A 19677-nucleotide genomic window follows, 5' to 3' on the forward strand; every position below is an offset into this window, starting at 1 on the left:
GCACTATAAATAAAAATAACCCCCTGATTTTGTGAAAAAAAGTAAAACAACGCTTATAGTTACACATGTAAAACAAAAACTCAAATACATATTATCCGTCTAACCTTGAACTGATATTTCTTGCTGGAGTTCCAACCCATAGAGCGAAGGATCCAATAAAGCAAACCTATCAAGTTCAGGCAGATGTGGTAGTTTTAAAGGATTAAGTTTTCCAATTCTGTGGCCATGTCTTTCATATTGTTCAATTAATCTTTCAACGGCTTGCATAGTTGGGTCGTTTGAGGTGGAAGGTATAGTTTCATCATTAACAACATTTGCTGCTTGTTTGTAACCGTGAACGTCCTCCCGGTAACGGTAACCACGAGTAAAAACTGCGACATGCTTTGCACACTGTGCATAACACATCGTAGAGACACTTTTAATTAATGCTGGACACGGCATGTTGATGGTATTTGCACCTATTCTGATTCAAACATCAATTAGTACTAAACAGCAAAGCGAACTTCAATTGCATTTAATGAATAAATCTGAATAAAAAATGAGATGTATTAAATAATCGGACTGCACGTAGATATAAAAGTAACGTTTCGCGCACACGGTTTACTGCACATTTACGTAACACATATACACGGCAGTCACCATCCGTACATAATAACCACAACAGTTATGACGTCACATGTTGTAACATAGAGAAATATTGTCAAGAATATCGTGTGATCAACGCTTATATATACAACGCTTATATATATATATATAAGCGTTGGTGTGATAGTGCATCCCGTTATTCTAACAAAATATAGAAAATTAATTCTATACTAATATTTTAAGAATCGAATTGTTAACCGCGTAAAACTTCCGCATGCTGCAAAGTGTCGGTGTGCGGTTTGTGCAAAATGCGCACACATCCAATGTACTGGTAAACTGACATCACAGTACTCTGATCTTACTATCTATGTAACTAATATTTTAAACTAAATTTTCTTATAAAACCCGCAAGAGGCACACAACAACTAGCATTTAATATTATTGTAGGGATTTATTATAACAATGTTACAATGAGTAAATGAACACAGGGTTTCAAAGGGAAACAATAATCATGTTGTGTTTGTGATGTGAATAATTTGTGACGTCGTCATTGATGACATTATTACGCTTAATAAACCCATCACCTCCCAGCTAGGCAGGCACGCTAACCAACTGTTCCACGGCATTGCCTTAGCCAAAGACAAACCAGCCCACAATGGCAGTAGTGTTGAGCACCCAACACAGTGTCTTGTGGTTATGGTAGCACTCTATCAATCAACCCAATGCTATTGATCAATTTAAATACAACATCGTAATTAATTACAACATCAACAAAAAATATTGGCTGTATACATTAAGCAGCACACACTGAACAAAACAATGTTAGAAATTTTTGTGAATATATTATTTTGAAGAAACAGACCGTAAAGGCAGTCTTATTCTTCTAAACTCTGCGTTCAGCTTTTAAATAAAGTCCAGTTGTAGCTCTGTAAATCACATCTACTGAATGCTGGATCTTTTTAGATAAATCTGGTTTAAGTTGGAATTTCCTTAATACTTGCGCCACAGCAATTTTAATTTCATTCATAGCGAAACGCTGACCAATGCAGTTCCTGTAAGCAATGTAATACTTACTACAACGAATGTAGGTCTTGAAAATTAATATAAATTATATTCTGCTAGCAGGTATAAAGTAAATAATCTTCCAACGGCTATCTAGTATGATAAAACGTACTGTATTTGCGATGTTTCGTCTGCCATCTGACAAGACTTTATCAGGAAATGTAACGCAACATACACGCGAGCCAAAACTTTAAGAAAACATAGAAAATACACTAGGTTTTTTCATACCAGGTGAGCCATTGAAAGACGATTGATGCATATTTATACCCATATAGCAACAAGAGTCATTTCAGCGTGGATGTCTTATTTAATACAATATGCGAGCCAGCATACCAGTTACCACACACCAACGATGGTAGCGGTATTAAGCACGAAACTGCTATTATTCGGTCAACACCTAATCACTGAGCCTCTGCCCCTTAAAATCTGTGTTGTTTTTAACCAGTGTGATTTGATTGTTGTTGAAACTTACCTTGGGCCAGCAGAGAAAGGTACATAAGCATAACTATTCATGCTTTTCATGTTTTCCTGCGTGAACCGACTTGGATCAAATATATGAGGATCCTTCCAAAACTCCTCGTGATGATGTAATGCATAAATATGTAGAATTACATCGGTGTCTGGGAAATTAATAAATGTGACTTATTTATTCTTAATTTTCAGCCATAATAAAAAAAACAATCTTGGACCCATAAAGTAACATATGTGGTAACTCGTAAACTGGCAAAAGTGTATGAAACAGAACACCCAAGTTAAAACAACTGTCGCTTCCCAGCCACACCAGGATAAAGCAAGTTACATTCATTCATGTATTTAATTCCTAAATAAAGCAATTCTTATCATTTAAAATTAAACTGCATATCCCTACCTTTCACAATGGTCTTCCCATCAACTTCAATATCTTTGTTAAGTTTACGGAAAATGATTGGAACTGGTGGATATTGGCGCAAACTTTCTTTGATGCATAATGTAAGGTGGGGAAGGTTGGACAGATCATTCCTGGCCAATAGAAGAACAACAGTTTTATTTATGGAAGAACACAAGGACTAAACTATATGATATAGTAGGAAGGGGGAAGTTGGGACACCTTTAGTACATAATATTCAAATATCCTGACCGTGTTTTAAACAATTAACGTTGGTCTGTGGGAGTCGTGAGGATACGGTTTTATAATTCTTTGAATGTGTTTCGTTTGCTATAAAATGGGGCGAGAAAATAGAACGAAGAGGTATCCCATCTTCCCCCACTCTACCATGTATTCATGAAAGATATGTTAAAGAATCTATAAAAAAAGAAGCATGTAGGTGGCCCTATTTATACAGGACTTTTATGTTGTCTGATCCAGAGTCCATACTATTTAAAATTGGTAACATTAAGTGTTTAAAGATCTTTAACAAATTTCCACCAACAATACCAACCATTCAATATCAGTACGGTCAGCCATAACTTTCTTAATCTCTTGAAAGCATTTTTCCTGATGCTCAGGGTGCATGGCTAAGCAATAAAATGTCCATGAAATTCCACTAGCAGTTGTATCATGGCCCTCAAACATAAAAGTGTCAACTTCGGCGCGAATCTCAGAATCTGACAACCCCTTTCCATCACTGTCCTTTTTAAATTTTGAGAAATTTTATATATGTTGTACTGACTGTTATTGTTTAAAGACAGAAGCCTAACATCGACACTTACCCTGGCTTTCAAAAGTGTGTCAAGAAAATCAAAATGTTTCCGTGTTCCGTTGTGTGCAGGTTGCCCAATGTCGCAGTTTCTACGATCGATAACTGATTCGGAAAACTTATGCACATCATCACAAAGTTTCTTGTATAATTTCCCATTTTTTCTGGTTCAGAAAAATAAAACAATTTTTTAACACTACTTATTTTTATATAAAATAGAAAGATAAATATTTTTTTTAATTATATATTTTTTAGGATACTCTGAAGTATACAATCAAAGACAGCAAAAAAGGTTCAAAGGTAAAAGTTTAATGGTTAGACTAACTGTGAGTGTGACTTACGTGAGATAATAGATTGGATCAATTCTTTTGAAAAGATTTAAATCTCTCATTCGCTTTACAACAGTATTGCTCAGTTGATATATCTTTGCAACATATGTGTTGGTGGATCTATAAAATATAAGTTCAAGCTGACATTAAAGCACAGAAAATACAAACATGTTAATTTTGTAAAAATGAATGTAGCTTACTTTATCCTCACGCCAGCCTAAAAGTTACCAAGTATGTTACTTTGTGGGTGATTATTTTTGTGATTTTTTTCTTTTGTAGATAAAAAAGTTGTAACTACATACATAGCACAAAGTTTATTCACCAAGTAAGCAGAAGAACAGGTTTGCAGATTGACTTTTCTACCACCGTTGGCATGCTTATACTTAGGCAAGACACTTAACAGTCATTGATTCAAACTAGTGGTCATTAATTGGTTGTCCAAATTACCAGTCATACATAGAACAAAAGGGAAAAATCACCCACCAAGTTACATTGTTGGTTACATATTTATTCTACCCCTTTTGAGTTACCGAAAAGACTAAAGGAATTTTAATCAATCAAAGTTACATAAATTTGGAAATGATATAATGGTGTTAGAAAATTAAACTGAAAACTTACTTTTCCTCTTGGCAGTTGGATTGATAAGACATTAAACACTTGAGGATAGTGTCTAATGTCATAAGGCTTGCAGAATGAAATATTTCAATCTCCACAACTTTATTTTCAGATGTCTTGCCTAACCAATTTTCCTGTGGAGTTATGTAAAATGTTTAAACAGATAATTAACTGTAACTCATTTATCCACGCGTGTGGGGCAACAACAGTCGTTATAACACGGATGTTTTGTTTCATACACTTCATAGGAATCCTGGTTGAAATCCTAGAACCCATGCGAACTACATTGCGATACATCGATCACCATATAGAATAGAATAGGCCACCTAAACAAGTCAGAATAAATTTACTCCTATTACATAAGCATTACACCTATTATATGAACCATTTTTGTAAAAAAATTATACCCCAAAAAACAATCTTACCACCATAACATGAGCACTTTCATTCATGGTTTTTACATAAGGTTTAAGAACTTCAAAATGAAATGAAGGAGTAAGCAACCTTCGATGACGGAACCAAACCTTGTCCTCCAAAACCAACAGTCCATGTCCTAACAACAATTATTCTTAACACAGAAGCCCACTTTTGTAATGTTTCTTGACTATTTGATGTTTTTAAAAATGTATTTTTATCTGGATATGGGTAATTGATTAATGTTTAGAATAACATTAATTAAAAACTGGATTTGGGGTTTGGTCAACTTTAGATTGTCAGCTTTAAAAAGTCTTTAATACTGAATAATTTTTATATCACAGTATTACAGTAATATAATTTTTACCAAGCCATTCAAACAACATCTTGTAAGCTCTGTTGAGTTTTGGGGCATCAGAAGCTGCACAAATATAATAAAGTTATTCGCACAGTGATATGCCTGTAATAAATTCTGCGAACCTAACCCTGATCTGGTGCTCATAGAGTTGAACGATTCTTGTTTAAACAAATAAAGTTTGATTTTTATCTGATACGTTTCTTGGCACGAGATCACTATGTATTTATAAGTTTGTTAACACATAACCAACACGAGAAACAAATAAAAGGCAAAGTAAATATTATCTCATAGTGGTAATAAGTAAACAATAAGTTGCCAAAATGTTAGCAGTACAGAACTGTATGTGTTTTAACACTTGTTGTTTTGTCATTATATCCTGTCTTTCGTTTAAAATATTTCTAAATCTTTACTATCGTAATCAAAGAGACAAATAAAAGTTATTATTATTACTATTACCCAGGTGCACAAAAGAGTTTTAATAACGTGTTATTACGTCTAAAATTAGTAAAACACAATAAAAATTAAGTAACACTTGTACTTTTAAGATGTAGTAATAAAAATTTGTAATAAGTGCCTCACCTGGTGCACAGAGAACGGCCTTTACCATATTTGGGTGATAAGCATTTAATGAAAGAAATATAGGACCAAGTTGACCTCTAAAACCTTGAGGAAATTGCTTTGTCATTTCCTTGATGTAAGTAAAATAGTAAGCACTGTCTTTTTGGACCTCTGCAATCTAAAAGAAACAATCAATGTAGTATTTTCCTTTACACACATTGGGAAATTTTGTGTAATAAAATTTGAATAAACATAACTTGTTTTATCCCAGCATGGTAACGACAGTTGTTCTGTTTCATACCCCTTGTGCATGCTTACAAGTTACCAAACATCTGTATGTAACTTTGTGGGTAAATTAAATTACCGTGTATATATAACTATCCCTATGTATAATACCATTCTAACTTCCGAATAAAGGGTGCAGGAGGCACACATAAATGCCATGGAAAGGAGGCCTACAGCTCCATGAGGGCTATGGCCTAATACAATATATAATAAATGTATAGCGTCTGATCAATATAAACATTTATTCTACACAAGCAAACTAGTGTGCAAAGGGACCTGTGATATAAGCAACAGTTGGCCCACTATATTCACACATACCAGGAACTTACCACTTTTGCTGAACTGCCCCAAAACCAGTTACCTTTTGGACCAGGCCATTGGCTGTTGAGATTTTTGCGCACTGTGTAAAATCGCTTCAAGCTGTTAAATATTGGCAGTAATAATTTTATCTAAATAATATTTTAATGGTTTCAAAGATTTTTACATTATGCCTTCCAGCAGAAGTAACATAGTAGGTTTATATCATATGATTAATTGTACTAAGTTGGATTGAAAAATTGAAATGACATATTCACCTTGTGAAAACAGATGGTAACAGGAACACTGCAAATGCACAAACAGTTGCGTACACTGCATATTGTAGGTAAAACAACAACATCTTAACTACTTGATGTAAAAGATTAATTTACCTGCGCAAACAAAATGTTTAAAGCTTTAGGTTTTTAAATCTGATAATATAACATGTAAACAATAATTTGTTATTAAAGCCTAGTATATGGCAGACCTAGAAAAACTTACACACCAAAAACTATACTTAGTTCTGCAGATACAATGTACATATACATACAACCGCCAACATGGTTTGGTTAATCATTAAAGGAAAGATTTGACAATATTGTGAGTGAGGTAGCAGTTGTATTTTCAATGTAGGTGAAAGTTAAAGCAGTGAAACTTGGTATACGCAACAATGAAAATAATCAACACATGCAAGTGGTGTACAACACTTTAAAACTTGGTGTAACTGTGATAAATTCTGTGAACCTGACCCTATGATGGGCATAAAGATGGGCGATTTTCAAAACGAAATAACATAGTTAACAATCATTTAACTTGATTTTTGTCAATTTTGTAGCACTTAATCAGGATGAAAAATGTTTTATTGCAAAGAGAATAATCCAACATTATTAGATCCGAATCATGGCTGGATTCATAGAACATATTACACAGATCAAAGATTGGTGATATAGGTTAATTTTTTTGTACATGTAAGATGTAAATATAAATATATATATACACCATTTATTGGCACTGTGTCTGTTGTGTGATATTTGGCATTAAGAAGTATGAACCCGTGGAACAGCTATTAACATTTAACTAACCATTTTCAATGTGCATATAAAGATATACAGAAAATAATTAATTTGAATGCAAATGTAAAATAACGAATCAAAAACTTCTTAAAGTTAAAAACTTACAAAAAATATATATGAAAAAAATGCATACGAAAAAGTCTAAAAACAACAATTAGTTTGAAGGCTAAAAGTAAGAATATCAATTAAAAACAATTTTGAGGTTTATAATAGGATAAAGAAAAAGGTTTTTCATGCTTATGACTGATTAAAACAATGATATTTAAAATGCACAGATTTTTAAAATGTTAAAGATCTGGTTCCATAAAAACGTAACAGACAAAAATCAAGTCCAACCAATTGTTTGATACAACATATATATTTCGCCTAAATGGCGCCGTCAGTTCCTTATTTAAATAGAATCCCAATTTTTGGACTTGATTTTTGTGCCATTTAGTCAAAAATATTATTAATTTTTATAATTCACAAAATTGCATTGATTTTTAATATCTGCGCTCAATGTTCAAGTAGAGGCCACTTGTTGTTTTATAAATCATATCCGCTGAACGCTTGATCGTTCTAGTCAAATCTGGTTTAATCTGGAATTGCCTCAACACCTGAGCAACCGCAATTTTCATCTTGTTCATCGCAAATTTTTGCCCGATGCAGTTTCTGAAAAATATAAACAGAATGTTATAATTTTCATTTTTATAACTTATCAATATCTATTTTTTATATAAGCAATATCTAATTATTACAATTTAGAATTCATCTTACAAGATTTGAATATGTTTCTAAAATATTATTAATTTAATTGTAGGGGTCAAGCCCTAAAACAACTATTCTTATTAATTGTTCAGGTGTGATTATTCTGACTTTTGTTACAGTACCTGAAGCTAAAATACAGTTATGTCTATTTAATATTATATGTGACTTAGTTCTGCCCTTTTCTTTAAGCAATTTCCTTCTACTTCAACCTAAAAACCTCCCCCACCCAAAACCCTGAATGTCTTAACTAATGTGATTTAAATGTCGTTGAAACAGAAAAACAGTTGTTGTCTTGCTTACCTTGGGCCAGCAGAGAAAGGTACATAAGCATAACTATTCATGTTTTTCATGTTTTCCTGCGTGAACCGACTTGGATCAAATATATGAGGATCCTTCCAAAACTCCTCGTGATGATGTAATGCATAAATATGTAGAACCACATTGGTGTCTATCGTTAAAGCAATAGTTAGGATCTGGTGCTACGAGAACGTAACAGACAAAAATCAAGTCCAATCAATTGTTTAATAAAAAAAGTATTCTGTCTAAATGGGATTGTTGATCTATTATTCAAATAGAATCCTATTTACAATGTCAGATTCATGGCATTTATTACAGTTATAATTGTAACTGGTGTTTATTACAACATAAACCTAGTTACAATAATGAACTTTATGTCCGCTGCTGTGGCACAGTAGTTTAACTGCTTGCGTATAGACCAGAGAATACAGGGTTAAAGCTTGCAACTAACACGGAAAAGACAGCTAACAAATGCTCAAATGCAGTAGGAAGTAATAGGTTATTCAGACTGGCTGAATACGCAAAAGTTTACTTTTAAATCTCCCTACCTTTCACAATGGTCTTCCCATCAACTTCAATATCTTTGTTAAGTTTACGGAAAATGATTGGAACTGGTGGATATTGGCGCAAACTTTCTTTGATGCATAATGTAAGGTGGGGGAGGTTGGACAGATCATTCCTGACAATAGAAGAACATCAGTTTTATTTATCTCTTTCAATACAATAGGGGAGATCAAATTCTTTTATCTTTTAACGGCTCATATAGTATGAAAAACGTGGTGAATTTTTTATTGCTATGACATCAAATACATCAGAAATACACTATGTTTTTTTCATACCGGATAGGGCCTTTAAAGATTGTTTACATTGTGCCTGGTAGCAAAAGTAACAGAATAAGAGTAACAGATATTAGATTACTTAAAACAGCGCAGAGAACGGAATTAGCAACAAAACGGCGGTCGTTAAACTACGCTATGTAAACTACTTAAGTAAAAGTGTCAAATAAAAGTGTGGCAGCTGAACCAACAATACAGAATAAAGCTAAGCAAAAATTTGCAGGTCTCGTAGCTTAAATTAAAGTCTCTCACATTCAAGGAAATTTAATCTTAAAACTATATTTAAAAAAATTAATACATAATACCAACCATTCTATATCAGTACGGTCAGCCATAACTTTCTCAATCTCTTTAAAGCATTTTTCCTGATGCTCAGGGTGCATGGCTAAGCAATAAAATGTCCATGAAATCCCACTAGCAGTTGTATCATGGCCGGCAAACATAAAAGTGTCAACTTCGGCGCGAATCTCAGAATCTGACAACCCCTTCCCATCACTGTCCTGTTTATAAGTTGCATTCTTTCAATATTAAGGTGATGTCCTAACTATACATGTTAAAACCTTGCTTGTGAATGCTGGACATTAGACAAATATGGCTTGACTACTAAACAAAAAGCAAATATTTTTTCAAAACTTACCCCTGCTTTCAACAGTGTGTCAAGAAAATCAAAATATTTCCGTGTTTCATTATGTGCAGGTTGCTCACTGTCGCATTTTCTACGATTGATAACTGATTCGGAAAACTTATGCACATCATCACAAAGTTTCAGATACTTGCGACCTTCCTTTCTAAAATAAAACAAAGTCAATTCTTTTTCATTTGTCAATGTTGAGATTTAATCACAACTTTTTTCTGTTTTATTACTTAATTTTTATTACAGAACATTAGTTTCCAAGACTAGTTTACTGTAATGAGTGTAATTGTATGGTTTACAATTCAAACAACACAAGAATGCTGGGTTGAAGAAATATAGTGTTTTGCCACATAACATACTCATTCACACAATAGTTGTAATATTAAGCCACTTTTATTAAACAAAAAGGTTATAAATATGTATATTAAAATACATTTACATACGTTACATTATAAATTGGGTCAATTCGATTCAAAATATTCAAGTTTCTTTGCCTTCTCACAATTGTTTCTGATAACTCGTATATCTTTGCAACATAATCATTTGTAGAGCTGTAATGAAATATATTAATAGTTTAATAATTCAACCTCAAACTCTAGTTAGGCCAGTGTAAGGGACAAACACCACAATGGTTGTAGCATCATTCTTCAATTCTGGTACTTTTAATAGGTGTCAGCACATTCATCGTATTTTACTCTTTGATTATACAGTTTTATCGCACTAAGACTAAAAGAATGTTGTTTTTAGTAATGTTTAGTATTGTGATTGGGGAAGATCTTCACAGGCTACAACATCTCGTGAGGTCCATACAGTAACACTCTTGGTGTTTGGGTAACATGCCAACTCTGACCTAACCTCAGGACCCATGGCCTGTCATACCCCATTCACATATAATAGAAAACTACATTGACAAGCTTACTTTTCATCTTGGCAGTTAGATTGATAAGACATTAAGCACCTAAGAGTTGTATCCAATGTCATAAGGCTTGCATAATGAAATATTTCAACCTTGGCAACTTTATTGTTAGATGTTTTGCTTAACCAATTTTCCTGTGGAGTAAAACAATCCATAAGTCGTATGATACACAACAAATATTATCAGTTTTGTAAATATTATTATATAGAAATTTATTGAGCATTAATTTCTACATGTAAATAAAAAAATTAAAGCATGAGTATACTTATACTAACTAAGAGACAAAATAAATTACATTTCTTTCATTCATTTATACTTGAACTGACATTTGATTTTAAACAAATACTCATACTGGGGTCTTTTTACATGAAGAGGCATTTTATAAACCTTTATTGTAATAAAACTTACAGCCCAACAAAACAAGCTTACCACCATAACATGAGCACTTTCATTCATAGTTTTTACGTAAGGTTTAAGAACTTCAAAATGAAATGATGGAGTGAGCAACCTTCGATGACGCAACCAAACCTTGTCCTCCAAAACCAACAGTCCATGTCCTAACAACAAAATTAACTAAACAAAAACAACCTAACCAGAACTGTGGGTAGTGGGCATGTCTCTAGTCCAAATGTTGCAGGTACAAGGCCCTACGTTGCTTAAAAATAATCAAAGTATGCAATGCTACTTGAACAAGTCGTTCTATTTAAACAACCAAAATGACAAAGGAGCAAATGTACTTTCCCCCTTCCATGCCATGCATTCCCATGCTAGTCTTACAGGTAAATACGTGTAATAGCGTAAATAAAATTAAAGTTTAATAAAGTAATATTAATACATTACATACCCAACCATTCAAACAGTAACTTGTAAGCCCTCTTTAATTTTGGAACATCTGCAGCTGTGTGAATATAAAAATAATGTTATAAATAATAAGATGTACATGTAATATAACGTGTTGTGGGCCTATATTATATACAAGCGTACATTTAATGAGTAACTAATAAAATAGGCTACCTTCTTACAAAATGAAAAAGTGAACCTTGATGGATATTTATGATATTTTAATGTAACAAGGCTCTTGGAGTATTTATACATAGCAAAACTTTATTGGATTTTTGGCATGTGTACACCTTGGACCTTAAACATGCTTACCTTGACTTTATAAAAGTTATGATTGCAACAAATACAATAACTATATGAACAATTGTTCAACATATTCTTACCTGAGCCACTAAGTATAGCTTTGGCAATGGTTGGGTGGTAAGTGTTTAAGGACTTAATGAAAGGTCCTAACTGAGTCCGAAAGCCATATGGATATTTCTTCATACAATCATTCATGTAGGTGAAGTAATACGAAGGGTCTGCACTCATTTTAAGCATCTATAAAATATAATATACAGCTATAATAATATTGTAGGTTGTAACGGTCACGCTTTTTATCCAAAACAAAATATTTCTTTCTTTTTTATCAATGTTTTAACAACTGTTGTTTTACCATTACTACCCGGCTTTTCGCTTTTGTCAACTCTCTTGTTCTTCGTTATCGTGACCGAAGAGAGGAAATAAATTTCATTCATTCAATCAATATGATAAGTTTTATTCGGTTAGTTTCAAAACAAATATGACAGATTGACAGCCTGTATAAATGCATAATACAATTTCTTTTTAAGTGTTTCAATTTAAAACTAAAGCCACCTTTATTGATAACTTACCACTGCGCCAAATGAACCCCATAACCAATGGCTTTCTGGCTCGGGCCAGTTTGACTTTAGGTATTTTGTTACAGTGTAAAATTCTTGTATGCTGAAATAAAAAGAGTAACTTTATAAATATATGGTTTATTCCAGTTAGGCCTTTAGATTATTAAAGTTAAAAGATTCCTGGTGATCTACCAACTGTAAAGCATTTTCAACAAAAATAGAATCTTTTTAGATGAAATAAATTATTATATTTTACTTTTCCGAAATTGTTCATTATTATTTAAAATTTATATTCTTTATATTAATTGCATACGTAAGATTCAAAATAATTCTTATTTAAAATAAAACATTTAAACAGCAAATATTTACCTTCGAAACAGGGAATGTAGAATGGATAATGCCAGCAACGAAAATGAAGCATACACGGCATATTGTATAAACATAAACAACATTGTTTTAACCAGCAATCACTAAAAGTATGCAAACACTGATACATAAAAACAATTATTAATAGAAAACATACATAGATTAGAAACAAATATCAATAGAAAATTATATATAAATACAATATATTTCATTGACACATATTTTACATATCAGGCTAGTTTTTATATAAATTTTTTATGTAAATTCAGTGAAGAAAATGTAGTACAATTACAAATAAATATATATATATGTAATATCTTGATTCTAGCATAGACAAGGTAAAGAAATATTCTTATAATGTTTACAATGCTGCTCATACATTATGCGACCTTTGGTTTAATTAATTGCAATACTGCTAAAACTGAAAAGAAGAATTCTCTTTTAGCTCCACTTTATAACTTTACTGTCATACACTCATGTAGTCAATCAATCAGTTGTAATTTGTTTCTACATTTCCTTTCATGACATGGCATGTCATGAAAGATCACATTTGTAATTCGTTAATTATGGTGTAGCAGAAAATATCCCACAGCACACCACTGTTGATTATGGGTTTCTTGTATACTTGCATCACCTAAAACAGCTATCCTTAATATTTCATCTCAAGCATATTAATGTGGGGTAAGATGGGACACTTTAGCACATAATATCCAAATGCCCTGATCGTGTTTTAAACAAAGGACAACGGTCGGTGCTAGTGAGGAATCCTCCCCCCCTTGCCTATAGAAAAAACGAGAGACTAAAAAAGGAAAAAAGAAAATCATTGGACCGTAACGGTATTTCCCCATAAAAATCATATATTAGTAAATATATCATATATTATTAAATATCCCGGGTTATGGTACACCTGGAGCAGCAATCTTGGTGTCGTTGGAAAGAAGAAGCGACACTTCAATTACGTATCAAAAAATATATTAAATAATCAAAGTACTTTTAGTTGGGTGGGCCGTCAAAGTTTATCAAAGTTTGACACGCAATAAAATAAAAAAATCGCCAATAAAAATTAACAAAACTTTAACACACGTTGATGTATAGCAACATGCAGAACATATTAAAAAATTGGGGTAATACCGCCACTAGTTTTTGATTTATTAATACTTTCGCAATCCCCACTTTTAGCGTATTATTCCTAGACCGATTCCCCCATCAACGGCCCACCCAACTAAAAGTACTTTAATTATTAAATATATTTTTTGATACGTAAATGTAGTGTCGCTTCTTCTTTCTAACGACACCGAGATTGCTATTTTAGCCTTACTATAACTTGAGATATTAAATTTCAAAGAGAAGTAGTTTCTTTTATTCGAGGGGGGGGGAGTCGACTTCACTAGGTGCAGCGACGATGGAATCGGTCTATGAATAATACGCTAAAAGTGGGTGTTGCGAAAGTATTAATAAATCAAAAACTAGAGGCGGTATTACCCCAATTTTTTAATATGTTTTGCATGTTGCTACACATCAACGTGTGTCAAAATTTTGTTAATTTTTATCAACGATTTTTGTATTTTATCGCGGGTCAACTTTGACGGCCCACATAACCAAAAGTGCTTTGATTATTGAATATATTTTTTAATACGTAATTAAAGTGTCGCTTCTTCTTTCTAACGACACCAAGATTGCTATTTTAAACTTACTATAACTCGAGATATTTAATTTCAAAGAGAAGTAGTTTCATTTATTCGGCGGGGGGGAGTCGACTTCACTAGGTGCGGCGTCTATGAATAATACGTTAAAAGTAGGTGTTGCGAAAGTATTAATAAATCAAAAACTAGAGGCGGTACTACCCCAATTTTTTAATAAGTTTTGCATGTTGCTATACATCAACGTGTGTCAAAATTTTGTTAATTTTTATTAACGATTTTTGTATTTTATCGCGGGTCAACTTTGACAGCCCACATAACCAAAAGTGCTTTGATTATTTAATATATTTTTTAATACGTAATTAAAGTGTCGCTTCTTCTTTCTAACGACACTAAGATTGCTATTTTAGCCTTACTATAACTCGAGATATTTAATTTCAAAGAGAAGTAGTTTCATTTATTCGGCGGGGGGGAGTCGACTTCACTAGGTGCGGCGTCTATGAATAATACGTTAAAAGTAGGTGTTGCGAAAGTATTAATAAATCAAAAACTAGAGGCGGTATTACCCCAATTTTTTAATATGTTTTGCATGTTGCTATACATCAACGTGTGTCAAAATTTTGTTAATTTTTATTAACGATTTTTGTATTTTATTGCGGGTCAACTTTGACAGCCCACATAACCAAAAGTGCTTTGATTATTGAATATATTTTTTAATACGTAAATGCAGTGTCGCTTCTTCTTTCTAACGACACCAAGATTGCTATTTTAGCCTTACTATAACTTAAGATATTAAATTTCAAAGAGAAATAGTTTCTTTTATTCGAGGGGGGGAGTCGACTTCACTAGGTGCGGCGTCTATGAATAATACGTTAAAAGTAGGTGTTGCGAAAGTATTAATAAATCAAAAACTAGAGGCGGTATTACCCCAATTTTTTAATATGTTTTGCATGTTGCTATACATCAACGTGTGTCAAAATTTTGTTAATTTTTATTAACGATTTTTGTATTTTATTGCGGGTCAACTTTGACAGCCCACATAACCAAAAGTGCTTTGATTATTTAATATATTTTTTAATACGTAATTAAAGTGTCGCTTCTTCTTTCTAACGACACCAAGATTGCTATTTTAAACTTACTATAACTCGAGATATTTAATTTCAAAGAGAAGTAGTTTCATTTATTCGGCGGGGGGGAGTCGACTTCACTAGGTGCGGCGTCTATGAATAATACGTTAAAAGTAGGTGTTGCGAAAGTATTAATAAATCAAAAACTAGAGGCGGTATTACCCCAATTTTTTAATATGTTTTGCATGTTGCTATACATCAACGTGTGTTAAAATTTTGTTAATTTTTATTAACGATTTTTGTATTTTATCGCGGGTCAACTTTGACGGCCCACCCAATCAAAAGTACTTTGAATATTTAATATATTTTTTGATACGTAATTGAAGTGTCGCTTCTTTTTTTTAACGACACCAAGATTGCTGCTGCAGGTGTACCATAACCCGGGATATTTAATAATATATGATATATTTACTAATATATGATTTTTATGGGGAAATACCGTTACGGTCTAATGATTTTCTTTCTTCTTTTTTTAGTCTCTCGTTTTTTCTATAGGCAAGGGGGGGAGGATTTCCTCACTAGCACCCAACGGTCTATAGGAGTCGTGGGGTGGGGATATGGTTTATAATTCTTTCAATGTTCTATGTTTACTACCAAATAAGACGAGAAAATAAAATGAAAAAATGTCCCAACTTTCCCATCCTACTATATAAAGGTACTGGTCCACAAACGACTAAAACAACGGCGCAAATTATTAGAATATGAATTAATAAATCACACATCATTCTTACCTTTTCGATCTAAACTAAGCTGAACAAAGCATATTCAAAGGTTAGCGTTACACCACAGCGTAAACCCAAAGTTAGTAAAGACCAAAGTTAGTATAAAGACCAAGTTTGGAAACGCATTGTAAAATAACAATAAAGTCTTGTTTTCAATTCCACCGCGCCTGTTACGTCATAGTCGCCACCATTTGACCCTACGGTTGCTTTTGTCCGGCGCCGTGGTATAGTGGTTAGCGCGCCTGCCTGTAACCCAGAGGTAATGGGTTCAAGGCTCGATGCTGCTACCATTGTGGGCGTATGTGCCCTCGGGCAAGACACTTAACGGCAATTGCTCCAACCCAGTGGTTACTAATGGGCTGTCTAAATTATCAGAAATACATAAAAAAAGAAGAAAAAATCCCCAAAAAATAATTACCCGCAAAGTAAGATACATGGTAACTCGTAAGCTGGCACGAGGTGTTAAACCCGTGTGATAACGACTGTCGTTTTCCGGCCACGCAAGGATAAAGTAAGTTACATTCATTCATTCATTACCGTGTTAACAACACGACATCGTACGGCCGACGTGCTGTACGTCCAACAACCACTAATGTTCAACTATGTCTGAATTATATTGACTAAACCTGAAAATGTCTGGAACTATCAGTTTAATGTATCTGTTTGGCGAAGCGGCAAAGTGGTTAGCGACCCTGCCACTAGCCTAGATTTGACAGGTTCGAGGCTTGACGCTGCTGCTGTTGTGGGATAGTGTGTGGTTAAAACGCCAATAGCTTTAACGAAGTGGTCCCCTATGGGTTGTCAAAACTGTCAGCCATACATTACAACAACAAAAAGCACAAAAATATAATAACCAATAAATTTACATATAAGTGTGTATCTTAACTTTATGTCCGTCGCCGTGGAAAGTTGGGGCGCCGTTGTCCCGCCATGCAATGATGAACAAGTTACATCCATTCATTAAATGTTTTCATTCAAAATAGTTGCGAACATAGCGGTATATAACGATACCGAATGAGTATAAATAGCACAATGCCAACTATTAAAGTTCCAGAACAATTACACAAATAATAAAAATGTTATTATAGTCGTTCCCAAGGAAATAACTCCGATGTGTAGACTGGTAAACACACATGTAGAAGACCCTCCACCACCTACATTAAAACAGCGATAAAAATAAGAATTTTAACGGTAGGATATACAGAATGGTAAAGATATTGAATACAGGCTCGATGCTGCTCATTGTGAGCGTAAGTGCCCTTGGGCAACTGACAGCAATTGCTGCACCATATAGTGGTCACTGATAGGTTTTCCAAACTGTCAGCCATATAGAAAAACAATTATTCACAAATGTTCATACGTGGTAACTTGTAAAGAGGCACGGGATATGAAACAGAACACCCGTGCTATAACGACTGACGGTGCACAAATTACATTCATTCATTTATCTAAAAGAGAACTTGATAGTGTACCTGCTGCTTTCGATGTTGTCGTTGTTGTTGTCCTTACCACGGTAGTAAGAGGCACACAACCGTACAAACTGTTTAACTGATAATTATCTTCTGTCGTCAGTACGTTCCTTTGGGTTATAATCGGTTGATTCGTTGCCCTATTCAATATAGTTGGGCTGCCGTTCTTGGTAAATGCATAGCCAGAGTAATGCATTATAGATTGTATGTCGTATGGTGAACCAAGTGAATTGATTGTCGTTCGTTTTTCAAAGTTAAAGAGTTTATCTAAAAATTAATTAAGATATATACTAATGAATCTATTCAAACGGGAATCAACATGAAAATGGCACCATGGTTAGGCGCTTGCGTCGTAATCCAAGGATACAGGGTTCGACGCCGCCACTCTTGTGGGTGCATGTGTCCTTAATGGGCAAGACATTTAACCGGCGCTGTGTCAAAGTGGTTACCGCTAGTTCAGAAATGACAGGTTCGAAGCTTGACGCTGCTAGATTATAACACACTTACCGTTTAAGATATTTTCCCAACGAATAGTTACATAGTCGTCTCTGTCCGGTCGAGACTGCTCATGCCAGAAACCAAGAGCATGCAAAAGCTCGTGTTGGACTATTCCACTATATTCGCATCCTGGCCCAATGGATAGTTCTTGTTTACCGCCCCTCCTTCCAATCAAGGACCTAAGAAATAAACAAAAAGTAAAAAAAATGCGTAATATAGTAGGGTGGGGGAAGATGGGGCACCTTTAGCACATAATATCCAAATGCCATGACCGTGTTTTAAACAATTAACAGCGGTCTGTGGGAGTCGTGAGGATACGGTTTAATAATTCGTTGAATGTTCTTTATTTACCACCAAATGGGACGAAAAAATAGAATGAATAGGTGTCCCATCTTCCCCCACCCTTATACTGTACATATAAATGATCAGCTAAACAACTTATATTTACCAGCATCCTGTTCCAGGTATAACTTCAATAAAATCCACTTCTGTAGTTCTGTTTATAAAATCAATGCAAGTACTTCCTGATATAGCGGCGACTGCTTCATAAATTGCTGTATCCGCTATCGCAGCTTAATGAACAAAGAAGTTAGTCGAAGTGTCGGTTAGCAAAAAATCTTGCCGGAACAACCCAAAATACAAGCATATAACTTACATATATCATTCCTCGTGACGAAAGGTACTTTGATACGCCCATTATCTCTATTGGTCCATAGGTTCAACACATTTGTTACACCATTTTGCACGAAGTTTTTTGTCTTGCTGTATGCCTAAAATTAAATTAAACACTGGTTAATTTTTAATTTTGCCATAAATTGTGTAATTTTGCTGTTCAGGTAAAGGGGAGCCATGAGCCTAATGAAACTTTTATTGACTAGAATTGGCCCATAGTTACCTCTCGAGGCAACGGTTATTCAAGGCGTATTTTCATCGCATTTCATAAATTGTCAGCTTTAATCCAATCACCTTTCTAATCATCGGGATATTATGTTTATCAAACTTGATATCTCCTTCTATGAAACCACTCGATTTACATTCGCAACTGATCGGACAATCCCATTCATCGGTCTGGTGGCCAAGCGGTCCACAATCGTCCGTGCATTCCGCGGTATTGAACGAACATTTACTTTCAATACTACGTCCCGTACCTGTATTTACAGAATTATATAAACCTATTCTCATTCCTCGCTACTATAAAAGCGTTTTTAATTGGTAAAAACACGATTAAGAAATACGAGACATTATGTTCTAACGGTATCTATCTTACCCCATATACGATACGTTTCGTTAATCGATACTTATAAAAATAACATCTATACATTGTTCGTTAGGTATCATACCTTTTGTGGCCGCAAATGTCAACAGCATATCCAAACACAGTAGCAAAGAGATGTAGCGTGCTCTCATTATAATGTATCTCCACACGCTACTGTGTCGATAGCTATATAGCTTAGAATAAATTAAAACATTCAA

The 19677-nt window shown here is 33.9% G+C and overlaps 8 protein-coding genes and 1 long non-coding RNA gene across 13 annotated transcripts in view; 1 reads left to right on the forward strand and 8 right to left on the reverse strand.

The window, feature by feature from the left end:
• The window catches only part of LOC149731722 (2-oxoadipate dehydrogenase complex component E1-like), a 12894-nt gene extending 12340 nt beyond the window's left edge, over nucleotides 1–554 (reverse strand). Inside the window, exon 1 of the mRNA XM_089884271.1 lies at nucleotides 105–554. Coding sequence (XP_089740397.1) covers nucleotides 105–441 — 337 coding nt within the window. The 5' untranslated portion in view covers nucleotides 442–554. The remainder of the gene's footprint in view (nucleotides 1–104) is intronic.
• LOC149731705 (UDP-N-acetylhexosamine pyrophosphorylase-like) overlaps nucleotides 1–8586 on the reverse strand; it is a 145015-nt gene extending 136429 nt beyond the window's left edge. The window contains exon 1 of the mRNA XM_089884300.1: nucleotides 8563–8586. The gene's annotated coding sequence lies outside the window, so the exon portion shown is untranslated. The remainder of the gene's footprint in view (nucleotides 1–8562) is intronic.
• LOC149731706 (palmitoyltransferase ZDHHC12-B-like) overlaps nucleotides 1–8586 on the reverse strand; it is a 137509-nt gene extending 128923 nt beyond the window's left edge. Inside the window, exon 1 of the mRNA XM_089884312.1 lies at nucleotides 8563–8586. The gene's annotated coding sequence lies outside the window, so the exon portion shown is untranslated. The remainder of the gene's footprint in view (nucleotides 1–8562) is intronic.
• Nucleotides 1–8586, reverse strand: part of LOC149731715 (protein FAM117B-like) — a 53711-nt gene extending 45125 nt beyond the window's left edge. The window contains exon 1 of the mRNA XM_089884302.1: nucleotides 8563–8586. The gene's annotated coding sequence lies outside the window, so the exon portion shown is untranslated. The remainder of the gene's footprint in view (nucleotides 1–8562) is intronic.
• LOC149731719 (protein Dr1-like) overlaps nucleotides 1–8586 on the reverse strand; it is a 27030-nt gene extending 18444 nt beyond the window's left edge. The window contains exon 1 of the mRNA XM_089884354.1: nucleotides 8563–8586. The gene's annotated coding sequence lies outside the window, so the exon portion shown is untranslated. The remainder of the gene's footprint in view (nucleotides 1–8562) is intronic.
• Nucleotides 1017–6599, reverse strand: LOC149731724 (cytochrome P450 4F4-like). Of its 2 annotated transcripts, none has more exons than XM_089884298.1 (12): nucleotides 6458–6599; nucleotides 6212–6302; nucleotides 5619–5775; nucleotides 5049–5102; nucleotides 4696–4820; nucleotides 4271–4401; nucleotides 3665–3772; nucleotides 3337–3487; nucleotides 3066–3256; nucleotides 2516–2646; nucleotides 2120–2267; nucleotides 1017–1637 (listed from the first exon to the last, which is right to left on the reverse strand). In XM_089884298.1, the coding sequence occupies exons 1-12, from the start codon at nucleotides 6538–6540 to the stop codon at nucleotides 1469–1471; spliced, it is 1539 nt and encodes a 512-aa protein (XP_089740424.1). In that variant the 5' UTR covers nucleotides 6541–6599; the 3' UTR covers nucleotides 1017–1468. The 2 variants fall into 2 exon arrangements, with proteins under 2 accessions (XP_089740424.1, XP_089740423.1); XM_089884297.1 differs by having other exon boundaries at nucleotides 4693–4820.
• Nucleotides 6778–16433, reverse strand: LOC149731725 (cytochrome P450 4F4-like). 4 transcript variants are annotated; one of them, XM_089884294.1, is made up of 13 exons: nucleotides 16247–16433; nucleotides 12395–12485; nucleotides 12178–12319; nucleotides 11906–12062; nucleotides 11527–11580; nucleotides 11112–11239; nucleotides 10686–10816; nucleotides 10210–10317; nucleotides 9770–9920; nucleotides 9442–9632; nucleotides 8845–8975; nucleotides 8300–8447; nucleotides 6778–7903 (listed from the first exon to the last, which is right to left on the reverse strand). In XM_089884294.1, exons 3-13 carry the CDS (start codon nucleotides 12178–12180, stop codon nucleotides 7735–7737), a joined length of 1371 nt encoding a protein of 456 aa, XP_089740420.1. In that variant the 5' UTR covers nucleotides 12181–12319; nucleotides 12395–12485; nucleotides 16247–16433; the 3' UTR covers nucleotides 6778–7734. The 4 variants fall into 4 exon arrangements, with proteins under 4 accessions (XP_089740420.1, XP_089740419.1, XP_089740418.1 ...); XM_089884293.1 differs by lacking the exon at nucleotides 12178–12319 and adding an exon at nucleotides 12752–12852; XM_089884292.1 differs by lacking the exon at nucleotides 12178–12319 and adding an exon at nucleotides 12752–13382.
• A 110-nt stretch (nucleotides 16434–16543) lies between these two features.
• The window catches only part of LOC149731726 (uncharacterized), a 46937-nt gene continuing 43803 nt past the window's right edge, over nucleotides 16544–19677 (forward strand). The window contains exon 1 of the long non-coding RNA XR_016385655.1: nucleotides 16544–16681. This is a non-coding gene — a long non-coding RNA (uncharacterized LOC149731726). The remainder of the gene's footprint in view (nucleotides 16682–19677) is intronic.
• LOC149731727 (high choriolytic enzyme 1-like) lies at nucleotides 16978–19669 on the reverse strand. Its single transcript, XM_089884336.1, has 7 exons — nucleotides 19545–19669; nucleotides 19171–19352; nucleotides 18860–18974; nucleotides 18653–18776; nucleotides 18214–18383; nucleotides 17710–17973; nucleotides 16978–17391 (listed from the first exon to the last, which is right to left on the reverse strand). Exons 1-7 carry the CDS (start codon nucleotides 19609–19611, stop codon nucleotides 17297–17299), a joined length of 1017 nt encoding a protein of 338 aa, XP_089740462.1. The 5' UTR covers nucleotides 19612–19669; the 3' UTR covers nucleotides 16978–17296.

The sequence above is a fragment of the Ciona robusta genome, chromosome 9 (genome assembly GCF_009617815.1).
Source record: "Ciona robusta chromosome 9, ASM961781v2".
NCBI lineage: Eukaryota > Metazoa > Chordata > Ascidiacea > Phlebobranchia > Cionidae > Ciona > Ciona robusta.